Source organism: Dipodomys merriami, unplaced genomic scaffold, assembly GCF_024711535.1.
Source record: "Dipodomys merriami isolate MVZ:Mamm:240054 unplaced genomic scaffold, mDipMer1.0.p SCAF_15, whole genome shotgun sequence".
NCBI classification, from domain to species: domain Eukaryota; kingdom Metazoa; phylum Chordata; class Mammalia; order Rodentia; family Heteromyidae; genus Dipodomys; species Dipodomys merriami.
The window spans coordinates 14,050,016-14,071,534 of NW_027202826.1; the positions used below are offsets into that span (position 1 = coordinate 14,050,016).

Below are 21,519 nucleotides of genomic sequence, written 5' to 3' on the forward strand. Positions count from 1 at the left end.
AGAGGACACCCCCCCCCCAACACCAAACTTGGAATTTAAATGCAGTCTAAATTCGAGCCAATAGTTTTTTACTGAAGCCTTTTCTATTTTATTTATGTATACTACATTTCACATCTAGAATTCAATCCACAGACAGCCTTTCGGATTTTTTTTTCTGTTTTCTCATTGCCTTTATAAAATACACAAGAGATCCTCCTAAAATTCAAGGTATAGAAGGTAATTAGCACGCTCCCTCCTTTTTATAACTTTCTAATTGAAATCTCATTAAAAGCTTTTTAGGTCTCCTTTTCCCCAAGTGACCAGGTGTCCCTAATTTATTCTCAACCAATGTGATCAGTCCAGGCAAAGACTAGGGGAGGGGGGGGCGGGAAGTCTGATACCTGTTGGTGAAGAGCAAGGTTAAATAAGTGCGGTGGCTTTTTTTCTAGGTTGCTTTTACCCTCGTCAAAGGGAAAGTGAATCCATAAAATAAAAAAGGGGGGGAATAATAAAAAGATAAAAGAAAAATCTCCAAAAATTTCTCTTCTCCCACAGTCCTGCCTTTTTCTCAGTCCGGGCTAAAGATTCCAAGGGAAATGAGAGCACTATTTTGTTTCTCCCTTGTATTGCAGATAGGGGGAGGAGGTGGTTATTAGAGAGAAGCTCTCCTCTCTCTCTCTCTCTCTCTCTCTCTCTCTCTCTCTCTCTCTCTCTCTCTCTCTCTCTCTCTCTCTCTCTCTCTCTCTCTCTCTCTCTCTCTCTCTCTCTCTCTCCCTCTCCCTCTCTCTCTCTCTCTCCCCCTCTCTCCCCCCTCCACTCCCCCCTTCTCTCTCTCTCTCTCCTCGCCTGACAGCCCCGCTCTCTAGCGGGCTCGCTCTTTCTCCTAGGTGATCCATTTCTAGGCAACCTGGGGCTGGCGGGACCGGCGCCGGCAGGCGCGCCCCGTGCTTCCCGCATCCCGCCCGCTGGCGATCGGCTTCCCGAGCATCCTGCAGCCCGGGGCCGGCCTGGCCCCCGCCGCCGGCGGCTGGCGCTCGGGCGCAACTCCCCCGCCACCGCGCCCGCCCGCGCGCCCGCCCGCCCGCGCCCCGGAGAACCGGCTCCGCGCCCCGCCGCGCGCACACACCGGGCTTTCTCCGCAGCACGATCTGCATTACCTTGAAGTTCACTTTCTCTCCCCCCCCCCATCACCTCTTCTTGGAGAGGACTTCCCCCCTCCTCTTTCCCCCCCTTCCCTTCCCCCGCTCCCTGCTGGAATCTGCCGCTTGGAATCTCCTAATCCTCCTTTATTTATTTATATATATGTATTTTTGCACTTAGATTTTTGGCCAAGGAAGCCTGATCTCTTCCTCCCTCCCTGCTTCCCTCTCTCTCTCTCTCTCTCTGTCTCTCTCTCTCTGTCTCTCTCTCTCTGCGGGGCTGTAGGGGCGGGGTGGGGGTGGGGGCTCCGGCTGGGGGAGGGGCGGGGCGGGGAGGGGGCACATCCGGCGTGAAGGGGGTGGGGGGGTGTTGGAAGTTGCGGCGCAGCCGGGACCGGAGACCTGCGGCCCCCCGCGTGGCGATGGGCTCAGTCTGAGCTCCGGGCCTCCCCGCCGCCCACCCCTGCCTGCCCCGGAGCAGTGGAGGCTGGATACAATCTGATTTTTCATTTTATTTTGTTTTTTTTTTTTTTAAACCCAAACTGCCAACAACTCTGGCGGTGCCAACATTCCCCTCCAAGTGACACGGCTTGGGGAAGGAAGATTTTTTTGTTTTCCTCAGCCTGGGCTCTTTCTGTCTTTCCTGGTGTCTGCATTCCGAGACCACGACCAGAAGACGAACCAGAAGAAGAAAAAGAAGAAGAAGAAGAAGAAGAAAAAAAAAGGGCTTCTCTTTGGAGATCGGAATATTTAGAAAGAAAAATAAATAAATAAATTTCCTCCTCCTCCTCCTCCTCCTCCTCATCATCATCATCAAGAAAAGCTGCGCTCAACTCCATCGTGACCTCAAAACTCTTTGGACTGTCTTTCAAAGATATATTGGAAGGAGAGGAAAACAACACAACACACACACACACACACGCACACACACACACACATCCATCGTCAAGAGAGACAGAGAGAGATTCCACCTAGGAGATGGAAGTTTTCCCTTGGTTCTTGGTTTTGTCCGTCTGGTGGACTCGAACCTGGGACTCCGCGACTGCGGATTCGATCATCCACATCGGTAAGAAGGGGTTTGTGGTGGCTGCTCGTCGATACTTTCTGTATTATTTATTATCCTAGCGGATCGTTTCCGTCCTGCGATCGGTTCCCCTTCCCTTCTGCCGCTCTGCCCTCCGGGCGGCCTGCTGCTGCAGCTTGGCCTGCGCCCCCCGCCCCCCCAGGCCCCTTCCCCGGCCCGGCCCTCGCACTTGCTCGGTTTTCTGGAAGGAGGCGGAGGCTGGAACCTTCTTCTCTTGTGTCGCTTTTTGCTGGTGAAGCGTGGATTTTATTGGTTTTTTTTTTGGGGGGGGGAGTGAAGGAGGAGGGGGAGAGGGGCTCGCCTGCTTTACCCAGGGTCTCGATTTGACCTCAGAGTGCGGTGGATTGATTCCAGGTGTCGAAAGGAAGTTTCCTTGATCTTACCTTCCATTCATTCCTTCATCCCTTCCCAAATCTGGATATAATATATATATATATATATATTAGCTCCATTAAAAATTATCTTTAGTGGGGGGAGATGTCACGGGAAATGTCACTTGCGAGGCGAAAGAGTGCGCTGGGGTTGGAGGGGGCTTTATTTGCGGGAGGGGGGTGGGGAGGGATGAGCTCTCTTTTTCGGATCGAACAGGTGGTTTTGCAACGTGAGCTGGCCGAGCCCGCCGCAGCGTGGAGCGCGGGTGACGGGCTCCGAGGCGCCCCCCAACCTCCCCGGGCTCTCGCCTCTGCGGGGTCCTGGCGCGCGGCGTCGCCTAGACGGTGGCGGTGGCGGCCGTGGATGGGAGGATTCGGAGCCAGCCCGCAGGGACCCCGGCCTGGGGCTGTGGGGGGGGGAAGGGAGATGGGGAGGGGGCGTCTGGGAAACGCGCGGGCCTCTCCTGGGGTGGGGGAGACTCGCTGACACCCCGATCTCCTCGCCTCGCCACCCCGCGCAGCCAACTCCACACTTGGAGCGCCAGGCCAGGGAGTCCGGGCGTTCTAGGCTGTGGCCAGGCTTGGTGGGTCTATCTCCCGCCCCGCCCGACCGCCCACCCTCGGGGAAGGACTAAGGCTGTGACCTTTTTGGAGACCCTGCTGCTGACCCCACCTACCCGACCGGCTCGGGACTCGAGGCGGTGGGCGCGGGGTAGGGCGCGCGCGCGCGCGCGCGGGCGGGCGCACGGAGTCGGGCGGGGGCTGCGCGTCATTGCCGTGCACCACGCTGGAGCTTCCAGGCTCCAACTCTTCTCACTTGCTAATCCCGGAGAGCTGAGCAGAGACCCGGGGCTCTCGCAGCCTCTTCTGCCTTAATGCGACGATTTCCTATTCGGAATATTTCACCTCTCCCTGGAGCGCTTGGTTCCCTGGCATGGTTGCAAAGAGGCGCCTTTCGGGGGGCGGTTAGGAGAGGGGGGGAAAGGGGTGCGGACGATATTTTTCGAAGAGGGGTGTGCACAGGACTTTTATCTTGTCTATATGGCCTGGGGTTCTGCAAATCGAGGTAACAGATGGGTTACACTCGCCTTTCTGTTCCCTTGCCTGTCCACCGCGCAACACACACACACACACACACACACACTCACACCTGGAAGGGGAACCTGCTGCAGGTGGCGATTGTGTCTCCTAAGGCAGATGTCCCTGTGCGGTGTGCCTACCCACCATGGACAGACCTTCAGCCCCAGGGGGCTCTCTCTCTCTTGGTCCCCCCAGTTATTTTTGTAAACATGTCTGCCGTTCGCTATCAATGGAGCCATGTATGTCTCTGTGCAAGAAGTAATGAGGTCAAGATTCAGAAAGCCTTGCACTAGTGCATTAAGGAAATTAAGCGTTAGATAGCTTGCCTGCTGAGTCTCGGTTTGCCTGAGGGCTCAGCGTGCCTGTGGATTCAGAACTTTTCTGAGAAGAATTATGATCTCATTGAGGGGGTGCAGTCATGTTCTGATAAGAGCTGGGAAATGAACTGTGTGTTCCTCCCACAGAAATGGCATGCATTTATATCTGGTTATAAGTGACTGGGGTGAGAAATGCAGGTGTATAATCATCTACCTTTGTGCTCATTTTGTGATTAGGGGCTGCTGACTTCGGCTTCTCATCTCTCAGGAGGAAAGCCGTGTAAAGAAATGCATATTTCCACTGCTTCTTCTGTGGTTTCCATGATAAATACACTATTTACAAACACCTAAGGCTCCTGCCACCCCTTACTAGATGCGTACTATTTTGCAATGCAGACTGGGCATTTGTTTCCAAATAGAGCACGACTGTTGTATTTTTTCCCCCTGCTGTTGCCTATTGTTGTCTACCAATGTGAGATGTCTTATTTATAACCAGATTTCAAAGATGGAGCTATGTACAGATTAGTTTCCTTTAAAACTCCAGCAGTATGCATTAACTGTGCATATCCTACTAAAAGAAACAGTTCCTTCTCAGACAATTAATCTGGCTCGGGTTGCAATTAACACATGAGAGAAGAGAATTAGCTTCTTTTATAGACTATCTAATATTACAGCAAGGCTAACAAATTGTTCCAAAACCTGCCAATGTTTTGTAGTATATTGAAAATGGCTCATTTGTATTGACTTAAGAGATTCAATGTAACGCCTTCCCTCCACCAGCCCCTACTCTGAGCAAAAGGATAATAAATTAAAAAATGAATGCCCCTACTAAAATTGTAAAGTACTGGTTGACATACACACGATCAATTTACTTACTGGTTGAAGAGGGGTGGAGAAGAAATATTCCTTCAGAAGTGCTGGCTTTCATTTAAATAATGTGAGAAATAGGATTATGAGGAAATGTATTAGTTCAGGTCTAAAGAGATAAAAGGGATAGACACTAGGGAAAGGGACTATTTCAACTCTGGAGATAGAAGAAGATATGTAGACATGGAAGGTTTTCCCAGGCTCCTGTGAAGTGATCGGCAGATAGTTGCTAGACTATTCCAGCTACTTCAGGCAGACAGGAAAGATAAAAGGATACTGCTGTAATAGGTTCTTTAAATATCCAGTCTTTTTGGTGTTGAACCAGATTGGCTATATGAAAATTCTCCCCTTCCTTCTTGAATTCTCTTTGTTTTGAACTTCCTGCAGGTAGTTCAATAAAGTCAGCAACATATTTTAAAACTCTAAATGTTAAACATATGCATTTATTATAAAGAGAAGCCATGGTCATTGAAACGAGAATGCAGTTATTTCACTCAAACATCCCTAATGCTGGGTCTCTGAGAAGTCTTATGTTAGAGCCACTTAATAGTCCCATATATTTATTTCCCTAATGCACAGGCATGCACACAGACACCTACCTAGAATGTTTGGAAATGAATGGCTTTCATTGTGCTCTTCTCTGCTTTGATGAAAGAAAGGTCTTTAGCCATATAAAAACTCTGCAATTTTGAATTATGCTTCTACTTTGAGCCTGTGCATTGATTGAGCAATTTCATCAGGCCCACATTACTTGATTGCTTAGAAGTTTCCTAATGATCTGCATGCTGTAGGAAGCACCCAAAAGTCGTGAGTGGAATGGCAATGATACGGTGTTTTATGAGGCTATTCAGAAGTCGCTCTGATTTATGTAGCTAGAAAGCTCCCAAGTCTTGGAGATTAGCTACGCTGACTGCTATTTTCTTCATACATCAGTCGTCCTACACTACTCCCTAAACACAACAGGAGTTTAGAGCACTGCTTTAATTAAGCAGAGATTAGGTGGCATTTCCAGTCAACTGCACAGTTTGTGTTTTGCTTCCTATCTAATATGGAGAATCTCCTGTTTTTAACAGTTTAATATATGCTCATTTCTTTATCTGGATCCTGTGCTCACAGAACTGATTGTAAATGAGCGATTCTCAATTCTATATCCCTACCAGGGAACATTGAAGCACTGTACTCATTCATATATTGCACAAATCACTGGCATACTCTGACTGTTATCAGTCATAGTAAAATACCTTATGTCAACAGGGAGCAGAAAAGAAGCACTTCCTCATGCTTTCTCATCAGCAGATGATGCTATTTTATCTTTCCCGATCGTTATTGTCAGCTCTGACATGACGAGGCTTCTAGGACTGTTCACAGACTATAGGATGAAACTAAGACAATTCACACAATGTTTTCATCAGGAGAATGTTCCAACTAAAGTATACAAATTGGGTGAGTAGAATGTTCACCACATGAAGAAATAAGAGTAGATAGTAAATCACATGAAGAAATAAGAGTAGATAGTAAATTACAAGTATCAGTTTTCCTTCCCTGTGATCTGAGGCCTGTTGTTTTTTTTAAAATCAAATTAGGATCCTATAGAACAAAAAGGTTATCAGAATGTATCCCCCGTGGTCTACTAACATAACACTTGACCTAATTTACTTTGATTAGTCAATATCAACATTGATAACCCCCTAGCCCTTCTCCTCCAGATCATGAGGGATTTGTCTCACTAAATATCTCAGTAAGATTTTAGCCTTTTCTTACTCACAAGTGCTGTTTGCTCCCTAAGTTCTGGATAAGTAGTATAAACTTGTAAACAATATTAAGACATATTTCTGTATCACTCTGAATCATTAATGCATCTATTTGAAGCACAGCTCAAGGGAGTATTCAATTAGACAATGTTATTCATTGAACATATTATGACATGACATGTTTGAAGTATACATATACTGAATATATCCTATACCCTTTGATTCAAATAGGAATAAAAATGAAATGATTAACTGTCAGTAGATTGTCATCATATTTATGATTAGAGATAGCCTATTACTCAATACCAATGCTGAGACAGTATTGCTATCTGTGTAATGTTTATTACAAAGCACATTTATGGCCTATGGAAATAATTTTGCCATTAGATGTCACTGCATTCTGAGCAGTTCCTTTGTAGTCCTACTTAAAAGGCCACATCAAATTATTTTCATAAGTTCCCAGAAAAATATTATTTCATGAGAATTGTCATACTATGATATAGGAGTTTTTTCCTTTATTTTTCAAATCAGGAAAGTAAATATCATCTCTGTTTCTTACATGAATTTTATTCTAGAATCCGTTAACACTGATGCCTCCCAAGTAGATGACATTGCTAGACCTAATGAGTTGATGTTTTCTACAGATGGAAAGAGAGATATTTGTACTTAAGGTATTATTAGTGTTTGTCAGTGGAAAAAAATAAAAACAAAAACCAGAAAGGAGGTAAACATACTTACTCCATTGGATACAAAAAGCCATGAATGAATATAGTACTTGGTGAGTTAACCGTGTGGCAACAGGAGTGCTCCACTTGTCTGTGTGACACCTGGATTCCCAAAGTGATTCTTGGGTGTAACTTGGAACATTCGTAAACTGTTATGAATATGAGTAAAGTAGAATGACAGATAAAATGCAAATACTACTACAATTCTAATACAAGTATGTCCCCTGTTGACTTTAGAAGATGAATGTATATGAGTTCATATAGTATTGGTCCAGATAACTGTTTAGTTTTAGGTATTACATCAGTCATCTAAAAAAAATCCCAAACCACCAAGATCATCAAGACAATAACACTTCCAGAGATTGGCTTTGTAAAACCAGTAACTGTTTTCAGTAACTTCTCTGGTCTCTGTTGCTTTACGATTCCTTTTAGAGAAATCCCATCTGTTTCCTAGCATATTCCATTCAATGAACAATGGAGGATGAAGTTTAACTTCTTAACTGACCATTCAATTAGGGCATTGGGAATAATAAAGTTACAAAATTCATTGCTAGGGATCAAACAGGTTCAAAGTTGTCCAACGTTAATGAGTTACTTAATTATTAGATAGAATGACACATGAAAATAAGTAAAAGTGATCAGATATATGTCTAAAGGATAAAGAAAATTACTGTGCTAATTCTGAGATCATTAATGATATCTGCACACTTTGGTTATTTACATTGATGAGCTTTAGACTTTAGTTATCAACACCAGTTTCAGATGAATGTGAAAAGAAGAAGAAAGTAACTAGAAAACATATTCTGGGTTCAAGTCTAGAACAACATTGCAAAAATGTGGCATCTCTTTAACCTCATTTTTATAAATCTAAATCCAAGATTTAGGCTTCTAGTCATTTAAGCTAAAAAATTATGTGAACAATTTTTTAAAAGTTGCTTGGTACTGGTGGTTCACATCATATATCTACTCAGATCTGAGGATTGTAGTTTGAAGCCAGCCCAGGCAAGTACTCCAATAAACTATTTAGCATAAGCTGGAAGTAGATTTTTGGCTCAAATGGTAGATACTAGTCTTTAGCATAAGGAACTCAGGGAGAGTACCCAGGCCCTGAGTTCAAACCCCAAGAATGGCACTTTTTTTTTTTTAATCAACTGAGGAGTATAGAAAAGGAATTGAGAAAGAGAGACAGATATTTGAATCATATAACTATACTTAATAGTTTTAGAATGAATTAAATAAGGAAAATATAATATGAAATAGAAATAGAAAACTCTTATCTTTCAGTTTAGGATCCAATTAATCTTTAAGAGAGTTGGATTTATTTGTCTTTTGTTTTCTTTTACATTTTGGTTTTTGTTTGTTTAACAATTCCAAAGTGGTGCAGACAGTATAACTTCTATATTAAACCAGTAGCTACAGTTCATTCTGAGTACTAGGAAGTGCAAATAGACTTAATGTTCAAATCAGCCCCCTCACTATAGCCTGTAGAACTTACCAACTAGAAGCCTATCTAATTAACACAAACTTGATGTGTCTCCCAAAATATAGAGAGGATAAAGATAAACCCCTTTGAAAGTTTATTGTTTTGGATCCCTGCTCTAGGTTTTTCTGTTTTTACTCTATGGATTACCAAGTTGCCATCAATGTGAAAAGTATCATCATATTTTCACTGCTGACTGCTCTCTAACTATGGCTAATAAGTGTAGCGATAGGGTTTGACTGAATCTCCTTTCCCAGTTCCTTCTTCTTATTCTGTAACTGAATTTCAAATTCACCGGTCCCTGCATGGCTGGGTAGAAGCTGATAGTGAACACTCAAAGGCTTCCCTCTCTCTGTCACACATTCTTCATCACTCTGTAGTTGCTTCTCTTCATAACACATATTTTTGATCAGAAGAACCCAAGTAATCAATCTTAGTATAAAAACAATTTGTGCACGTTTCTCCTCATTACAAAATAATGCAAAGTATTATGTCTAAAATAAGCTTACTGTAATGTTCTATGTGTCTTATTTTTCTTAAGCAACCTTTAGACATTTTGCTGCAGTTTCTGAATCATTTATCATTGTCCATGAATTTCTGTAACTAGAAGGTAGTGTACACATCACTACCAATGCAAAGTGTAGCTTTTATCCAGCAAACATTTGTTCTACACTTACTCTGTGTGTAGTCCTGCCTGTGGATCCAAGAACTAAAATGTTGAACAAGTAAGCTATGTCTTTGTATTTAAGAATTTTATATTCTCAAGTGAGACACTACCAGATGAGAGAATACATAAATAAAATTGCATTGTGATAAATGCTATGAAGCAAAACAAGGGATTGGTGTGTGATGAAATATGCTGTTTGGGATAGAGTAAACCTCTCTGGGAGCAGTCATGGGGAGAGAGATTTAAAGAGATTTAAAGGTAGAGCAGGAGGTATGAAGATGACTAATGAAGAATTTTAGGCAGAGAGCTTTACAAGCATAGTGGCCATGTGAGAAGACACAAAGAATCTGCTTAATTTGTTCAAGGGACCTCATGAAAGTCAAATGGAGTGTAGTTTAAAGAGCAAGCGAAAGGGGAAAATAAAGTCTGACAAGCAAGTAAGGAAGATCCTGTAGAGATGTACAGATCATGTGAGATATTTTAGACCCTTTGAGTATATATGAGTTGAGGTCAAGTGCATGATATGAAGTAGCATGTGTTGTAGAAAGATCACCCTCTTCCTTGGTAGACTAGATGGAGTGGAAATAGAGTTTGACAGTCGGGAATTGAATTGTGAACTGATGTAGAAGAGTGATTGTCAGACTGTATATATAATTTGAAGCTAGCAGAAACAGAATTTTTTCAATGGACTGGTCATGTGGGAGAAGTGTAGGGGAAGAAAAGAGGCTGCCACAGCATTTTGTCAGAGCAATAGGTAGAAATGTGTTATGACTAACTAAAAGTGGGAATGTGGAGATGTTGGCAAGTTTTACATAGGAATAAAAATTATGTACCCCGTGTGGCAGCTCACCCCTGCAATCCTAGCTACTCAGGAGGCTAAAACCTGAGTATTGTGGTTTCAAAAGATCTGTGAGATGCTTATTGTCAGTTAATCACCAAAAAAAAAAAAAAAAAGTGAGAAGTAGAGCTGTGGCTTATGTGGTAAAGTGCAGTTGTGAGGGGGAAAAAAAGCAAAACAACAAATAAAAATACCTCAGGAAGGGATAACTCCCAAGTCCTGAGTTTAAGATCTCTAGTTAATCACCAAAAAGGTGTAAGTAGAGCTGTAGCTCAAATATTAACACACTTGCTATGAGGGGAAAACAAAAGCAAAGAAAGAAAGAGATAAAAAGGTAAAAAGTGCAAGAACAGTGCCCAGATCCTGAGTTTAAGGCCTTGCCACCAATAAATAAATAAATAAATAAATAAATAAATAAATACTGCATTCTGGAAACAACATACTGTAATGTGAATGTTGCATGGTTGTTTCTGCTTTGTGTCATCTATTAATTGATGTGAAAACATGAACTACATGAGCAGTAAGAGGACCAGAGCTTGTGGCTTTGGATCATGGATACCTCGCAAACAGTAAACAATTGTGAAATGGCTTATGCTGAGGGAAATAATTAAAATAGGACACCGGAAGACATTTTTGGAACTTACTGGTCCATGTCTTCTTACAGGGGAGAGATTTGGTCATTTTGAAGAATTGCCAAGCAGATTTCCTCTCCATCGTTAATTTGAATGAACACTCAAAATGGCTGAAGTGATTAATGTTCTTAATCATGATAAAAATAAAAGGTGCCCATTGACAGCTCATATTAGACAGACTCTACATTGAAAACCCAGAACCAGAGAAGACTTGAGAAGCTGAAATATGACAGGAGAACCTGTCTTGTTCTTTTTTGTGTAGGTGAAGGTGAATTAAAATCTAGATGGCTGATGCTTCTGAGAATCTCAACAATCTGACAGCATGCAAAATTGTGTTGGTGCTCTGCAGTGATTGTCCTGCTAGTCAAAGCCCTGCTCCTCTTAGATGTTTCTGTCAATGGTAATAATAACAAGAGACCTCTGAATTTTCTCTTCAGGTGTACCCTGTACTAACAGCTCTCCACCAGACCAAGTAGGCATGGTCTCTATGAGAATCAGCTTTGTTGCTTCTTACCAAGATTGTTTTTCCATGTATCATCTTACATTTCTGTGGGTAATGCTTCATGCATAGACTTGACTGAAATTGCTCTTCTGATCCTTCTTAGTATAGTCATGGTGATGTGGGGATATTTGATGTAATATTCATTATTTTCAAGCTGAGAAATCATGACCTACACCCTTATAGTGCATTTGTGGTACATATATTTTTTTAGAGTCACCTGTAAACAGGGTTATGATTATTTAGACCTACAAAGTCTAAATATTTAGATCTATAGTTTCTAATCTATGGATTCAAATCAGATATGTTTCCTTATTCTTTAAGAACTTTTAATAACTACTATAAGCTAATTTAAAAAATGCTGAAAGATCTGGGTGCCAGTAGCTCATGCCTATAATTCTATCTACTCAGGAGGCTGAGTTCTGAGGATTGAAGTTCAAAGACAGCCTTGGCAGGAAAGTTCATGAGAATCTCCTTTTGATATTTTTATTGATTTTATGAAACTGGAGATAGAGCAATTCAGGATTTCTAATAAAGTGACCAAGATGTGGTGATGATGATCATTTAACTGATGTTGTCTTTACGGTACCCTCAGATATATAAGAAAACATGTTTAAGAAAAACCCCACACAAATTGCAGATGTGGAGGTTGTATCTTACAGATGATTACCATTTATATTGAAGTTTCTTTGCTGAGCTTTTGGATGGCTAATCATTCACCTTAGGGTAACTAAGTGTACTATAAGTACAGTCATTCCAGAGTCAGAGCTTAGGGCAAAGGCCTACATTGGCTTATTTCCTTTTTATTCACCATCTTTGATATCATGCATTTTGCTACGATTTATTAACAGAGGATGAGTCTTCAACATCAAGGAATTCTGCAACCTAATAAAATGAATGAGATCTTTCCTAAATATAATGCCTATAGATTAGCTTTTACATTCAGCATAGTTTCTTTTGTACAGAAAAAAAAAGTATCATCTCCTTTTTTCCTCTCCGTTTTGAAGTTATAGCGTGCACAGATATTTTATATTAATAATCTGTACTTCCTCTGTATTCTACAGTCTGGAGGGGATTATGCCACAGTAATTTTTTTTCATGAATTGAATAGTATAGTAGGAAAGCAAATTTATCCTGAGCTTTAGTTATGCAGGTACCATTGAAAATGGACAAGAATTGATCATTGAGAAACTATCTGGGCACTCTTTCTGCTTGTATCCATAGGAGTTTCCCTGTGGAGGATCAACAGTTAATAAATAACAAACACACTTTGATTCTTTCTTTTTTATGTTTCCTGTCCACCCTTCAGTGGCAAATGCTAATGAGCAGTGAAATGGCCAAAAGCAAGGGAAAAGGAGAAAAGGGTTTTAGATAATCCATAAACCGGAAAATCAGCCCCTGAATGCTCGTATGCACAGGCTTGCTGAGAAGAAACAGTTTTATTTTCTCAAAATATTGCCCAGATTCTGAAGATGGAATTTTCTCTTGGCTGCTGAGCCCATGACTGAAGTGTCCAGGCCACCAAAGAGGAACTTACTGAATGACAAAGACTGGGAGCAGAGTGAAGGATATGATTTGGGGAAAAAGGATGTTCTTCAGGGTTAATGATGCTGTCAGCCATTGTCGCGGTGCTTCGCTTAGTTCTCTGTGCCCCAGCTATGGTGAAGTTTTAAAGGAAAAGTACAGATTCTTCCACACTCTCGTTACAGTCTTTAGGCAACCATGAATTAATGGTTCCAAGAATGACATTCGTACTGCTAAATGTATAACAAACACAGATGTATGTATTGTCTGTTTCTAGTTATCCTTATGCTGAAGCTGTATTCTGAATAATTTGAATTTGATTTTTTTTTAAAGCATATGACTGTCTCCAAACTCAAAATCCTCCGGCCTCAGCCTCCTGAGTAGCTAGGATGACATGGGCATGCTTGGATATCTGGCTACATTTTATGGATGTTATACAAATAAGAATGCTTCTGGCTCAGCATTGGATGAGAATATGCATAATTTTATTAATTATTATTAGAAATACATATACTTAGTAAATTCACCTTTTTCTTAAACAATTGAATTTCATTAGTCATATTCTGAGTATGTGGGAATATGGGAACTGATAATGAGCATAATCTACCTAACTGATTTTTTTTTGCCTGTCCTGGGGCTTGAACTTAGGGCCTAGGCACTGTCCCTGAGCCTCTTTATGCTCAAGGATAGTGCTCTACCACTTGAGCCACAGTACCACTTCTAGCTTTTTCTGAGTAGTTTCTTGTAGATAAGAATCTCATAGGCTTCCCTGCATAGACTTGCTTTGAACTGTAATCTTCAGATCTTAGCATCCTTAGTAGCTTGGATTACAGGTGTGAGCCATGGGCATTTTTAAGATTTTATGTTAACTGTTCTTTACTCCAAATACAAATGAAGATGCCACAAAGTACAGTGTGAGGTGGGAAAAAGCTTCATGATCTGGCCCTAGATTGTCTTTGCCAATATAAAAATGTATATGAAACTACATAAATCAGGAGAAATGAGAGGAAGGGAAGGTTCAACAAAACAAACTTAGAGACAGAGAAGAGAGTCTTTACAATCTTGTGTCAGTGAGAGATTAAGCCAGATTGACTGGCAGGGCACATATCTCCAGCTGGCTCTTTCTTGAGGCTCTTCTTTCATTTCTAATGCTGCCCAGACATAGCAGGGCAGAAATAATAATAGTGCCCAGTGCTGGTGGCTCATGTTTGTAATTCTAGCTACTCAGGAGGCCGTGATCTGAGGATCATGGTTGGAAGCCAGCCTGGGCAAGAAAGGCTACGAAACTCTTACCTCCAAAAAACTACTCAGAAAAAGTGGTAGAGCATTAGCCTTGAGCAAAAGGAGCTCAGGAACAATGCCTGGCCCTAAATTCAAGCCTCAGGAGCAGCATACATACATACATACATACATACATACATACATACATACATACATACATACATACATACATACATACACAAACATACACACACAAATAAAAATAGCATGTAAGAGGGAGAATAATAATGTTGGGAAGTTAGAGACAATAGTTACTGCTCTTTCAATTTTAAGGATGAGCACAGTCCCTGGAAGACCATTGCTAGGCCTAAAATACTACATTATTATAAGCCCATATTTAATTTTAAACTATTACTTTTTCAATTTTTAATTGAGAACAATAAAATATCTCTCACCTTATGTAGGCTGTTTGGAGGGTGAAAAGCCATTGTGCCTATAAATATGCCAAATGCATTTTAAAGTATTTTGTAAATGCAAGAGATGAAAAGTTGGAATGCTGCCCTATCGGTTTGCCCTCTTTTCTATTTTTGTGGACTATATATTAAGTAATAAGCATCCTCTTTCAAAAACTATGATAAACTAGTAAGCTACTTTCATTTTGAAAGTCAGTTTTATAAACTGACTTTCACAGGGGAAAATATAACCCATTTTCGGTCTTTTGGTGAACATCAATTATAGAAAAATGTGGGGGGCTGGGAAGGTGGCCCAGTGGTAGAGTGCTTGCCTTGCATGCATGAGGCCCTGGGTTCGATTCCTCAGCGCCACATAAGCAAAAAGCCGGAAGTGGCACTGTGGCTCAAGTGGTAGAGCACTAGCCTTGAGCTGAAGAGCTGAGGGACAGCGCCCAGGCCCAGAGTTCAGGCCCCACAACCGGACCCAAAAAAAAAAAAAAAGAAAAAGAAAAATGTGTTTACTTGGTCAAAGCTATGAAGTTCTAAAATAGCCAGACAAAGAAATAGAAAAAAATACTTGTTAAAAACACAAAACAAAGTAGACCACAGGTAAAGTTACAATGAGGGACACAAGTTGATAAGAGGCTAGAAGTTAAGATTATCTCTAGAAGACACAGTGAGATTCTTCGTGTAGGCCAAGAAATGTTAGGATTGTGTTACAAGATCTTCATCAAGGAGCCTGGTATGGAAATGCTGTACTTCAGGTGTGTTGATGAAAATGTTCCACAAAGACACAAATGGGAATGGACAGGAGAGTTTGCTGGTGGGAGAGGGTGTATTCATTGACTGTATCCCTCTGTAGAAGTGAGAACAAAGGAGAAAGTCAGCATCAATGTAGAGAGTGGACAGGCTTGTATATATGACCTGGAGACACTGATGTCCACTTAGCTCTGAAACCCAGTAGGAAGAGCCATTTGGGGAGGAGAGAAATGGGAGTTCAGAATTGAAAACTCAAAATGCTTTTGGTGCAACTGTCCAGTGTCATATCCCAATAATTGCTTTCCTGCCTCAACTGGAGAAAGAAATGTCATTTCACATAAAGAACAATTTGACCTAAACAAGGAAAATGTTTTCTCTTGTCCTTCTTTCCTAAGGTTTTCCTTAGTTCCAAAGCTAACACTGTTAGTTCTAATAGTATTGAGTTGTGCATATTTAGAGAACACCAATTCTACAATATTGGAGCTTTATGTGTTTTTTAAGTTTCTTTGGGAATATTTGAGTTATTAATTGTGAATAGCATTGCTGACTTCTTGGAGTATATTCTTTTTCCTGTTTATGTGTGTGATTTTTAAAAATTAAGGCTTTGGACTAATATTAAGAGAGTGGCACTGCTGATTTGATTGCTATTTGCAGTAAAATCAGCCTTAAAACAGAATGCTTTTGGACAAAATCTTGGGTTATTAAGTGCACAATAGAAATGTAATTATTTTCATTTTTTGTATGTGATTGCTTTTCTTGTTTCCTATTGGAAATAGAGTCCCCTTATGTAAATTAATAGCAGTGAGTGGTTAAGTACAACATATTTTCAGAGACTTTGCATGTTTTAGTTATATACTCTGCACATAATTAATTACAGGAAATGAAAGTTTTGCTCCAGGGATAGGAGATGAAGCCTGAAATGGGCCAGAGTATACTTAGGATTTACTATAGGGTCCTTGCTGGGACATCAAGACTCTGATTTTAGAACACACAGAAAACTCTGCCTTCAGAACTATAGATCTGTATCTTCTCCTAACTGACATTCGTAAGCACATCTCTGGAGCTGGAAGGAGGAGAAAGCAGTGGCGGTGTATGTTCCTGTGTATAAAACTGTTAAACTAAGAAGGGTTATAGAGATGTCAGTCTGCGTTCTGCTGTTTACATGTTTTATTTTCAAATGTCTAACTCTTCAGCCTATTTTTTAAACCATATGAACTCAATGGTTAGAAACGTGAAAATCGTGTTGGTATGAAATTATTGTAATTTAATTTTGCCATCTCTTTTATTTTGGCCTTGATCCATTGATAGTCACAGATGGAAAACTGATTGTTCTGATGGAGCACAGATGCACAGTCGGGGTTTGGTGCCTGTTTTTTTTTTGTTGTTGTTTTTTAGTTAATTCATAGGCTTAGCAAAAAGCATCATCAATTACTTTGGTCATTTTGCCACTTTCTAGCTGTGAAATCCTTGGATATCTAATGCAATTTTTTAATGTCTCAAGTTTACCTGTACTATATCCTCTCTACTTCATTGTTTATAAGGATAAACTGAATAAAACTGTGTAATATGGGCTTTATGTAAGTAACATAACTCAGGAGATTGAATTTACAACTTAAGTGTTTACAGGGGCATTGGGTTTTCCTTTAGAAAGTTCATGGGTTTCCTGTGATCAAATATGAGTCACTGTTTCTATCCCAAAGTTTTTTTTTTTTTTTTTTTTTTTTTGTCGGTCGTGGGGCTTGAACTCTGGGCCTGGGCGCTGTCCCTCAGCTCTTCAGCTCAAGGCGAGCGCTCTACCACTTGAGCTACAGCGCCACTTCCCCAAAGTTTTGATTCAGATGCACAATTATGACTTTTCTTCCACATGCACATTCAAGTTGATATTCCTTGTTAACAAGTACTTGAATGTATTTTAAGTGAAGATATTATTGTGCCAATTCCTTTTAAAACATCATGGTTTCTATGTGTATCCCTCAAGCAGTAGCTTGTTAGCAGTGATTCTGATAATAAGCTACACCATTTAGTTAGGTTTGATTTGAAATAGGATAATCTCCTAATGTATCATTCCAACTAGGACTCCTTTGAGAATCAAAGGGGAAAGTAGTGAGATTGCTCTTAGTGTGAAAGAGACAAACTAGAACTCACCTGAGGGCCACTGACAGAAGGTAGCACCCTAATTCAAAGTCTTACACACTGGCAAACAAATAGCTTGCATGTTGGCATATGCTCAAAAATGCTCAGGCTTGGTATTGTTTCATTTTTAATTATTAGTATATTTTATTTGTCTTTTCTTCCTAGTCAGCAAAAGAGGAACATATAAGTTCAAACAAATATATTTAAATGCTTTAAAAAATCCCAGAAATTAGTGCCTGTAAATTGCTCTTTCTTTTACTTATCAATTCTCTGTGTAGTATAGGACTATGGATCCTAGCAGAACTGATTGCATATTGGGAGATCCATTGATTGGTGTCTAACCACAGATACTGTATCTTTTGAACTGATGATTAAATGTTCTCATCAGGAATGAACTGTTCTAAAGAAATGGAAGGTAGTTCCTAACAAAGATTTGAGATTGTTTTATGCTGAATCTGTAGAGAAGTAGTTAAAGCAATCAAAAGTTGGGACAATTTTTAGTTCTAGTGTAATTCAATTATGAAGGAGCAATGAGTCCAAATACGAAGATGAGTTGAACAGTTAAAAAACTCTGTAAGTGCATATGAAATTCATTTTGCATAGGGATAGGTAGAAAATACTGTTTTACAATTTTAAATCATTTTTTCACGGCTCCTGTTATCTAATGTATTCAACCTCTATGAACTTGACTTTTAAAAATTTCATTGAAAATTCATTAGATTATTAGATTAGCTCCCTCTCACTTCTCAGCGTTCACCCTAGGAGATGATTAGGTGCTAACCTACATTGGCCTCTTCCCCTTCTCTCTTGTTTATCTCTTGCTTGCTTCATTTCCATAAACTGTACTCTTTTTTTTTCTTTATTCTGGGAGCATCATTTCTTGGCGGTCATTTTGCTTTGCAGGTTTGGCAGGAGTGGATTCCGGAGTTCTCAGAAGCACTCCGAAGATGACAGTTTTTCCTCTTTCTTCATCCAAAGAGAGACTTGGGCTTGGCTAAGCCTTCCTCCTTGGGTCACGTTTCCTGCAGAATTAGTCAATCGTGGATTCCCACAGATTGAATGAGCATTGGAGATTCTCTAGAGTCTTGGGCCCTCCTATGGCTGATGAGCAAATTGAGAGTTTAAATATCTTGAATGCTCTCTGGTTGGTTGGGAACTATTTGAGTAGTCCATTAAGTATAATTTTTGCTAAGCAAGGCAATTACATTCACATCAGTGAAGTAGTATTAATGTATGCGATTGGCCAAGAGATAGAAATAGTCCAATTATGTAGAATTGGGTAATTGTTTTCATTAACATAGGATCCATTTTAGTTGCACTCTGCTATATTGCTTTAGATTACAGTAATCATTTCCTTTGAAATCTACTAAATATGACATCAGAGGTAGCAGCCCAAAATTTTGGAGAACTGTTGCTACAACTTCTGGGACTAGTGATGGTCTTCCAGGCTCAGATCATAATTTGTTTTCTGTGCCTTTTCTTCAACTTGAATGGAGGGTCTTACAATCTTGCTCAGGTTTTTCCTGCTTACCAGTAATGCTCAACCATTTGACCACATCTCTACTCTCATATATTTTCTGGTTAGTTGGAGATAGTCTCTCAGGCAGTCTATTTGCTTCAAACCTCAAGGATCTTATCTTCCTGATTAGCTAGGATTAAAGGCCCCAGCTACCAGCACTGAGCATCTGTCAGAATTCACAACTCAGGATAATCTACCCTAGAACCAAAGCCTCTTCTGTCTTATATAGATCCCAAGTCTCCTCTTCCTTCACTCTCTATTTTTCTTGCCTCTTCTTTCTATCCAATTGCTTTTCTCAACTCTCAAGTTAGATGGTTAAAAAAAGCTTATGATATTATCTAAAGTTAATTATGTTATAAAAAACTGTCAACAATGTTCGACCTCTGTAAATCATCTTGACAAATAAATAAATAAACAAACAAATAAATTCAAACCAAGCCTTAGGAGAAAATGCAAAAAACAAACGTGACAAGATACAGCTTGGTTGCCCAAAATGATTTCAATTTTTAAAGGTACCTTTGTCTTATAATGCCCTATTTATGAAGACTGTATGGTTGTATTCTTGTCTAAACCATATCTTCTTTGTTTTTGGATGTGCCTACTCTAAATGTTATTCTTTTACACACACACACACACACACACACACACACACACACACACACGATCACAGATGCATCTTTTGCATCACCATAGGAAACCTTAAAGCAATATTAAATTTATAGTTGTACTTTAATTTCACAAATTCTTATAAATTATGACTTGTTTAAATGTAAATATTTATGTCAGTTTGGGTATAGATTTGTTATTGGAGCTAATGTGTTGAAGGCTTGTGATGGTCAAATATACTATGTGGTTCATTATAAAAACATTTATTCTGAAAGTATAGGAGATAATTTCTAATAGTTTACAAATATTTATGTAAGAAGCACTATTAATATTAATAATGTGAATTGAAATCTGAGTTCTAAATAATCAAACTGTACAAAGAAATAAATTTGCTTTTCTCTTTTCATTTTTCATTTTTTTTAATTTCTGTTAATATATATACATATAAACCATGTGTCCTTGTGCACACATGCCATTATTAGCTCATTATGAATTATAAATCCTAGCGTTTTGGTGGTGAACTCGTGGAAATAATAATTGAACATAATTTTGAAATTTCAAGACTCAGGATAAATAGAGCTTACTAAATATTAGTATTTTCATATGTAAATGTTGAATGTAGCCATTTATTGAGAAGAGACCATGTAAAGTACATTAAATTAAATTAAAACACTGAAAAATATGACTGGCACTGGATTTTCAGTCAGCATTAGTTTTTCTTGTCATTTTCTCTGTCTTTCCCCAAAACTTAATAAATAGAACAGACTTTATATGAATACTTGTGCTTTTTATTTCTGACAGTTTTGTGCACATTTGCCAAATATCTTGAGGCTATAGCTAATTGATTTTTGTAATTATGTCAAGTGAAGAGGAAAACTGACTCTGAATATATGCTTTATTCCTATTCTCATTTTCAAGCTCACAGAAATTTTCTGTTTGTTTAGCATGACAAACACATCTAGAACAATTTTATAGCTTCCTTTCTACACAACCTCATGTTTTGCTTCAAAACTTTAATATAATAGAAGTCTTTTCCATTATCAGCAAATAATCTTTGCAACCTAAAACAATTTAAGGCATACTTCTTTAAAGTTTTTCAAAACTATTTTACCTTTTTATTTTTAATAAAGTTAACACAGTAGCAATCCCTTCATATTTTCCTCTAATCTCCACACTACAATAAAATTCTAATTTGGCCAAAATTATTGCTACCACTTCTGGTTTTTAAAGCTGCTTTTATATGCTATACTAAAATGCATTTTCCTCTCTCTTATGTTTATTATAGAAAATTCTACAATAGATAAGTATGTTTTCATTTTTGAAAAAGGTCAGAGAGGAAACTCATAGTGATGTGATAAACATTTAATTCTCCTGGAGATTTTACATACTAGCAATGATTTACAGATTGTTAGGTTTCTCACTTAAAGTAGACTTGTGTTCCAGAATTAATCTATTAATGTGCCTTTAATCAGCAGTGCTAGCTCCACAGATTTAAAAAAAATATGGATTAAAGGTCACTAAATTGTTGGCGCATTCAAAGGCAAATCAGGACTTTTATTGTATTGTATATTTAGAATTGCTATTGAAAATAGGTTATAGCTACAGTTCTTTTACAGTGTTCAAAGAAATCAGTGAATTGCTCCATATACCTTGTACAACCTAACACAAATATAACCAAGGGAGATATCTCCCCCAAGTCATACTTCCTCTCTCTATGAAAGCATACATGATTATTCTATAGAAGATAATGAAAGGATGGACTGGAAATGATTGAATCTGTCTGTTATGAGAATGATGTATAACTTTATAATCATAGCAATCCATTAAAGACAATGAAATGACTTCCTTAAGCATTCATAACTGATAAATCAGTGAT

General features: G+C 39.5%; 1 protein-coding gene across 2 annotated transcripts in view; it reads left to right on the top strand.

Annotated features, from left to right (window-relative positions):
- The first annotated feature begins 1,518 nt into the window (after positions 1-1,518).
- The window catches only part of Grid2 (glutamate ionotropic receptor delta type subunit 2), a 1,042,163-nt gene continuing 1,022,162 nt past the window's right edge, over positions 1,519-21,519 (top strand). For both annotated transcript variants that reach the window (XM_070022289.1, XM_070022287.1), the window contains exon 1: positions 1,519-2,184. In XM_070022289.1, the coding sequence (XP_069878390.1) occupies positions 2,097-2,184 (88 nt within the window). In that variant the 5' untranslated portion in view covers positions 1,519-2,096. The remainder of the gene's footprint in view (positions 2,185-21,519) is intronic.